This window comes from Condylura cristata, unplaced genomic scaffold, assembly GCF_000260355.1.
Source record: "Condylura cristata isolate star-nosed mole 26May11 unplaced genomic scaffold, ConCri1.0 scaffold00011, whole genome shotgun sequence".
In the NCBI taxonomy this organism is placed as follows: Eukaryota; Metazoa; Chordata; class Mammalia; order Eulipotyphla; family Talpidae; genus Condylura; species Condylura cristata.
Window position 1 is genome coordinate 55,128,125 of NW_004567112.1, and position 8,054 is coordinate 55,136,178.

The 8,054-nt window shown below is 38.1% G+C and overlaps 1 protein-coding gene across 1 annotated transcript in view; it reads right to left on the reverse strand.

Moving 5' to 3' along the window:
* SLC16A12 (solute carrier family 16, member 12) overlaps positions 1–8,054 on the reverse strand; it is an 84,560-nt gene that overhangs the window by 24,018 nt on the left and 52,488 nt on the right. Inside the window, exon 2 of the mRNA XM_004681090.2 lies at positions 4,882–5,129. Within this exon, the coding sequence (XP_004681147.2) occupies positions 4,882–5,096 (215 nt within the window). The 5' untranslated portion in view covers positions 5,097–5,129. The remainder of the gene's footprint in view (positions 1–4,881; positions 5,130–8,054) is intronic.

Here is an 8,054-nt window from a genome sequence, read left to right on the forward strand (position 1 = left end):
AAAAAAAATATGGATGAAATTCATTTGTAACCACAAAAATAAACCCCAAATGACCAAAGTTCTCCTAACTAAAATGGAGGAGAATGGAGCTATCACAGTAACAAACTTCAAACTATTCTACAAAGCCATAATAAGTAAAACTGTATGACACTGGAACAGATACACAGAACCAAAAAAATGGAAATAAACCTACATATTTATGCACAATTAATCTTTGACAAAGGAACAAAGAATATGCAATGGAACAAGGACAATTTGTCAATAAATGGTGCTGGGAAAACTGACTGCTACATACACAAGAATGAAATTAGACTATGTCACACCATGCACAAAAACCAACTCAAAATGGACAAAGAAACTGAACATAAGACCTGAAACCATAAAATATATAGAAGAAAATATAGGCAAAATACTATGTGACATACATATTAGTAATATCTTTAAAGACATACTCCAAAGCAAAAAAATGAAGGAAAAAATCAACAGCCAGGAATACATCAAAATAAAAAGCTTCTGTACAGCAAAAGAGACACTAACCAAAATGAAGAGACACCCTGGTGACTGGGGAAAAAATTTTGCACACAACACAACTTATAAGGGACTGATTACAATGATCCACAAAGAGCTGGCATGACTCAACAGAAGCATAGTAAATAATACAATCAAAAAAAAAAAATGGGGAGAAGAGCTAAAAAGACACTTCTCAAAAATAAAATGCAAATTGCCAACAGGTATATGAGGAAATGTTCACCATCACTTTTAATCAAGGAAATGCAAATCAAACCCACAATGAGACACAATCTTACATCAGTGAGAATGGCACATATTAAAAGCAGTAGACAATAAATGTTGGCAAGGATGTGGGAGAAAGGGTGTGGGAGAAAGGGAGCTCTCCTACACTCCTGGTGGGAATGCAAACTGGCCCAAGCACTATGGAAATCTGTGGAGGACACTCAAATTCGGAAAATGGAGCTACCATATGACCCAGCAATTCCACTCCAAAGAATCTACCCAAAGGAGAGAAAAACATTAATTCAAAAGAATACTTTCACCCCTGTGTTTATTACAATCAATGATATGAAACATCCCAAATGCACAAAAATAGATGACTAGATCAAGAAGATGTGGTATATACACACAATGGAATACTACTCCACAGTCAAAAAGATAAATCCATGTCATTCACAGCAACATGGATTAATCTGGAAGGGAATGTGCTAATGAAATAAGCCAGAATAAAAAGAAAGATATCAGATGGTTTCACTTATAGGAGAAAAGTTGGGGAACCAATTAAGGGATCAGGAAAAAATAATTATAATAAATTAAAAAATTAATAGGCAACTATTAATCATAGACATTCTGCAGGGGATGGGAAGGGTGAGTGATCAAAATAGGGGAGGGGAGAGCACAAGGAATTATGGCAATGGTACATGGGTGAATTGGTGGTGGGTTTTTTATGGGGACTACACCTGAAAGATGAAGCATACATTGTACAAAAAGGAAGAATAATATAAAATATAAATAAATAAATAATAAGTAAAATATTAGCAAACTTAAATAGCATATTACAAATATTAGTCATCATGACCAAATGGGATTTATTCCTGGGTTGCCAAGGATGATTCAACATATACAGATCAATCAATGTGATAAGCCACATCAACAAGATAAAGGGTAAAAGTCAAATGATTATCTCAATATATTCAGAAAAAGCATTAGAGGGGGAAAAAATCAACATTCTGTCATGATAAAACATAAATTAGATCACATCTTAACATGGTGTCATATATGACAAGCCCAAAACTAACACACTCAAAGGTGAAAGGCTGAAAGAATTTTCCTTAAGAGAAGAAATAAGATAAAGTTGTGCACTCCTATCCAGTCACTACTATTCAACATAATGCTCAAAAGTTCTCCCCTCAAGAAAAAGAAATTTAAAGTACGAGGATTATAAAAGAAGTAATACTAGATCTTTTTGAAGATGAATGATTTTACATATAGAAAATCCTTAAGACTTGATAATAAAACTGTTAGATTTCATTAATGAATTCAGTAAAATTAACATGCAAAACTCAGTAGCATTTCTACATACAAATAACATATCTGAAAAATAAATGGAAGTTAAAACTTTTTTAAAGAAATTGATCCTATGTATAATAACTCATAAAAAACAACATATGTACTTGGGAATAAATTTAACTAAGGAGGTACAAGATATCTATACTTAAAAACTGTAAGAAATTAATGAAATAAATCAAAGAAGAGAAATAAATGTATATGTATCCCAAGTTCATGGACTAGAAGAATATTGTTAAAATGTTACGGTCCACTCTTAATTGACAAAGGGGTCAAGAGTTCTCAATGAAGATTATCTCTTCCATAAATAGTGCTGGACAATCGATATTCACATGTAAAATAATGAAACTGGACCTTATCTTACTCAACACAAGAAAATCAACTTGAAATGGATAGATTTATATGTAAGATCTGCCACTATGAAATAACTAGAAGAAAGCATGGCAAAAGTTATTGACATGGGCCTTGGTAATAATATGACACCTGAAATATAAGTAACAAAATAAAAAAGAAACAAGTAGATCACATCAAGCTGAAAAGTTCTGCATAGCAAAGAAATCATTAATAAAGACAGCCTAGAGAATTGGAGAAAATATTTGTAAATCACATATCCAATAAGTAGTTAGTATACAAAATATATAAAGAATTCATACAACTCAATATTTAAAAAAAAAGACCCAATTGAAAATTGGCAAAATTCTTGAACAGACATTTCTCCAAGCAACATGCTATGACTAGTATTCAGTCATAAAAACCAAGGACATCTTACCATTTGCAATATGGATGGGTCTTAAAAGTATCACGCTAAGTGATATAAATCATACAGAGAAAAAATAAACACTGTATGATCTCACTCATGTGGAATCTAAAAAAGAAAAAACTTACAGAATGAAATCAGCCTTGTGGTTTCCAGATGTGGAAGGCTGTGGGGAGGGGAATTGAGGTATAATTGGAAGAAAGTGGTAAAATGATCCAGACCTTTGGTTACAAGATAAGTAAGTACTAGGGACATAAAATATAACATAATGACTGTTAGCTATAACACTATGATATGATATAAGCTTAAAGAAAGTAAACCCCAACAGTGCTCATCAAAAAGAGAATAGAGGAATTTTTCCTTTTTTTTCTTCTTACTGTGTCTACATTAAAAAAAAAACAAAAAACAATGTGGACACTCCCTGGTGGCACAGTGGGTTAAAGCGCAGCACTGCAAGCTAGCAGCCACTTCAGTGCACGTTAGATCCCCAGAGGGGACCTCTCCTGACCCGCCCGCTGCTCCCCTCAGCAGTGTACTTCATCCATCTGCCTGTTCTGCTCCCCACTCTGTCTCTGGTGAATCCTCTTACCACCCCCCACCTCTGGCCTGCACCCCAGTTCTGCATGCATAAATTTTTAAAAAATCCTTAAAAAAATAATGAAAGACCAATGTTAGCTGTTCTATTATGATAACTATTTTCTAATATATGCAAATCAAATCAAAAGGTATACCTCTAATTTATATAGTAACGTGTATAAATTATTTCTCAATAAAACTGGAAAAAAAAGAACAGAATTGATTGCCCAGTAGACCAATTCTCAAAATTGAAAAATCACACCATAGGCTGTTTTCCTTGTTCCCATATCCAGTTTTCTCAGTTTCTTCCCAGTGCATGACATTTAGAGTCCAAGGCCAGCTGTGACTTCACACTTTTTGCTTCAAAGCTTATATTGTTCAATTATCATCTTCCCAGCCTCTCCCAGTAACGTCTGCTGCCAGTCACAACTCTTTTCTGGTTTCTGGTTTTTATAAGGCACTGAGCTCACTTCCAGAACTTTCCCAGCATGAGAATGATGGACGCTTCCACATTTAAGAATGAAGATGAAAGAGATTCCTTTGAGTCTCTCTGACCTCCTCACATCCAGAACTCAAGGCCCATGATGTAAAGGGAAGGAAAATCAGACTCAATGCAAATCACATTAATCACAAATCTACTGTTAATAATCAACCAATACTTATTACAGTAAAAACAGAACATCCTGCTTCTTTTCTGCATTACATACTTGCTAAAGAGTGGAACATAAATGCTTTTATTGATGGGACTATCAAATAAAGTCATTCATGCAAATAGTTTTCTTTTGATGCCAAGGATATGTTGCCAGGGAAGAGCTATATACTCAGCTTTTGATTTGAATGGAAGTACCTGGAGCAAAAAGAGTTAGCATGTGGGTTTCAGTATTTACTTCAAATAAAAATGGCAAATTAACCTCAATGTACACTCATCCCCTTAAGGATATTCCTCCCCCAAGAGGATAAAAGAGAGAGGCGACATAAGCAAGTAAGAGAAACTCCAAGTAATTATGCTGTCGTTTTCCTGCCTCCTAGAACTCAGCCCTACCAACAGAGTCAAATGCAGAATGAAGCAAAATAATTTAAATTCTAGGTTTTAAGCTTCCACAGATCCAGTACCTGGTGAGAGAAGTTTGCAAGAACTATTTTGACTTTCTTTTTTCCTTTCTATGATGAGCTGCTTAAGAAAACATGTGGCTGGAATAGCCATAAATTTAGTCTAAAGATGTCCTGACACTCCATGTTTATGTGTCAGATATTACAGAAGAGACCCTACCCAAGACTTCTAAGGGTCAGCAAATCATATTCCATACTGCAAAGAAAGAATATAAGCAATCAAAAAAAATGCACACCCTTAAAACATACATAGTATACACGTGTATTTTCACAATATCAGGCCCAGAAATAGAATGAAGCAGTTTAAAAAAAAAAATACAGGTCAGATCATCTCTATAAATCAAACAGAAAAACCCACATACCTGGTTACTGCCCGAGTACAGATGGTGACTAGGAAACAGCCAGCTACGATCATCCAGCCCCAGCCTCCATCTGGAGGGGAGATGGACCGAGCTCTGTTTACTTTTGACATGGCTTCAATTCTTTTTCTTATTTTCCAAATCACTACTACAGCCCAGTTTTGATGTTGGAAGAATAAGCTGTCCAGTGACTTCCTGTTGGCATTCAAGATTGGCATAGAATGCTACCTGCTGTATGGATTACTGGCCATCTAAAATAAAAAATAAGGACATATTATATTTTGTTCCCATAGTCAATTGTTGACTTTTTGCATGGTTAAAATGATACTGTTTACCTGTTCAGTATAATAGTTTGCAATTATAAAACTGGACCAAGGCCAAGACCGTTAACTGTCCCTGATGCTCATTCTCCTTTTTTTTTTTTTTTAAGATTTTTTTATTTATGCATACAGAACTGGGGTACAGGCCAGAGGTGCAGGGGTGGTAAAAGAATTCACCAAAGACAGAGTGGGGAGCAGGACAGGTCGACTGACGAAGTACACTGCTGAGGGGAGCAGTGGGCAGGGCAGGAGAGGTCTGCCTCGCCATGTGGATCACCTCTGAAGTGGCTTTAGCTTCTTAGTGCTGTGCTTAGCGCTGCACTTAGTGCTGTGCTTAGCCCCAGGGAGGACCCTCATTCTCCTTTTTTAAAATAATAGATCCTCTCAAGTTTTAACTAACTCCATGTGCACTAGTTGATGTTAATTTTCCTATCCTTTCTTGAAGATGAATGTGGCAACATAGTTTCACTTAATGAACAGGGAAGAGAGAAAAAAGTAATCTGTGCCACTTCTGATTCATCAACTCAAAGGCACAGGTATGTTCACAGGACTTCCACCACCCCCTTACCCACAGACATGGAAGTAGAGAGGAGACACTTTACACACAATGGAATACTAATGACAGGTCATTGCCGTAGGGCCTGGCAGAGCCACAGGACAGGAGTGAGGTCTCCAAATGACCCAGTGGAGACAGGACTTCATACACTTCTCACTATTATGTTTTTCCCTTTTATTTGAGCCTCTGTCTTTTGAAATCTCTATTACATTGGCATAGATCATGTTCTTATAATTAAACTGAATGATTCTAACAATACTTCTTGGATATTTCTGATTAAGAATGCTATGATTTTTTAGCAGGAGTATAATAGACCAGGCAAGAAAATAACAAGAATAATGAACAGCCATATACCAGAGACATTTTGTGGGGGTGGAGTGGGGAATGGGATCAAAAACTGGGGGGTGGGGAGGGAAGTGCATGGGATTGTGGTGATGGCACAGGGGTGACTTGGTGATGGGAAACCTGCGGGGATTACAATTGAGATGGAAAAAAAATGTACAAAATAATGTAAAAATAAACTGTTATAAAAAAAACCTTATAAAAACAAAACAAGAAAAAAAAGAATGCTATGATTTTTAAAGCATGCAATTGAAACAAGAAGAGAGTGAGAAATAAAACAGAGGGAGCTCAGACACTTGTACATAATTCAATAAAACTAATAAGGAGTCAAAGATGAATGAAGAAGAAGAGATCGCTCACCCAAATTACAACTCTCCATTTAGTTCTTGACCTTCTTATTGATAAATCAGAGTAAAACATCCACCCGTAAGCAATGATTAAAAATCTAAGTGAGGCCCTCCCTGGTGGCGTAGCGTGTTAAAGCACAGCACTGAGAAGCTAAAGCCACTTCCGCATGTGTTCGATTCCCGCCTGCCCCGGAGGTGACCACATGGCGTGGCAGACCTCTCCTGACCCGCCCACTGCTCCCCTCAGCAGTGTGCTTCGTCCATCTGCCTGTTCTGCTCCCCACTCTGTCTCTGGTGAAGTCTCTCGCCGCCCCCGAGCCTCTGGCCTGTACCCCAGTTCTGTATGCACAAATAAATAAATCTTTAAAAAAAAAAATCTAAGTGAGTCCCTCCCTGGTGGCGCAACGGGTTAGGACGCAGCACTCCAAGCTAGACGCAGCTGCTTCAGTGCAAGTTCAATCCCCAGCCCCTGAGGTGACCCATGTGGCTCAGCAGATCTCTCCTGATCCGCTCTCTGCTCCAGCCTATGCAGTGTACTTTTCACTCTACCTGTTCTACTCCCACCTGTCTCTGGTGAGGCCTCTCATCACCCCTGCATCTCTGGCTTGTACTCCCATTCTGTATGTATAAATAAATAAATTTTTAAAACAAAATCTAAGTGAAAATACAACCAAAAAAGTAGAAATACAAGCAAGCAAGCCATCTGCTCTCTAGCCACATAGCTCCCTGAGTATCATGGAAGACACTAAAATTTTTTAGATTTGTCTAAATTATATATCAGAATATGTAGTTAATAAAACCAAAGGAAAACTGTAGAGTTGGAATAAAAAACTTGAATATTTAATTCAACAAAATAATATCTGTAACAGTCATTTGTTCAAGTGCCAGCACGTCAGCCTGTCTACCATGGTCAGGCACTGTTTCAGGTCACTGGGGATTCCATGGCGACTGACTTACACAGTTCCTTCTGCCGGACTGGCTGTAAGTCATCCCCCAAGACCAGCCTTCTTCTCTGGCTCCTGTCCACATGTTAATCCGCCCCTTGACTTGTTCCTAATCAGAACATGGCACAGTTGACAGGACATGACCCCCATGGCTACATCCCACCACGCCGTGTTTAGTCAGTCTCGTTAGCAGCCTCCTCTCACTCTCGTTTGAAAGAAGCGCCAGTTGCACCTGTCTGTGGAGGGGCCATGAGGCAAGGAAATATGGAAGCCCGCGGGAGCTGAAGACAGTCCTAGGCAAAGGCAACAAGCTAAATCTCTCCACCTCTTAACACAAAGAAAATGATCTTACCAACCTGCCAGGTAAGCTTGGAAGCAGATTTTCCCTACTCCAGCCTCCGAAGGAGAACACCTGCCTGAGACATTGTAGCCCATGAGACCTTGTGCTGAAGACCCAACTCAATTGTGCCTGGATTCTTGCCCCACATACACTGTAAGGTATTCCTTAGAGTGTTCTTTGATATCAGGCATGCTTCTTTATTACAGGTAGTGATGAATTTTTTTTTAGATTTTATTTATTTATTCATACAGAACTGGGGTACAGGCCAGAGATGCGGAGGGTGAGAGGATTCACCAGAGACAGAGTGGGGCGCAGAACAGGCAGATC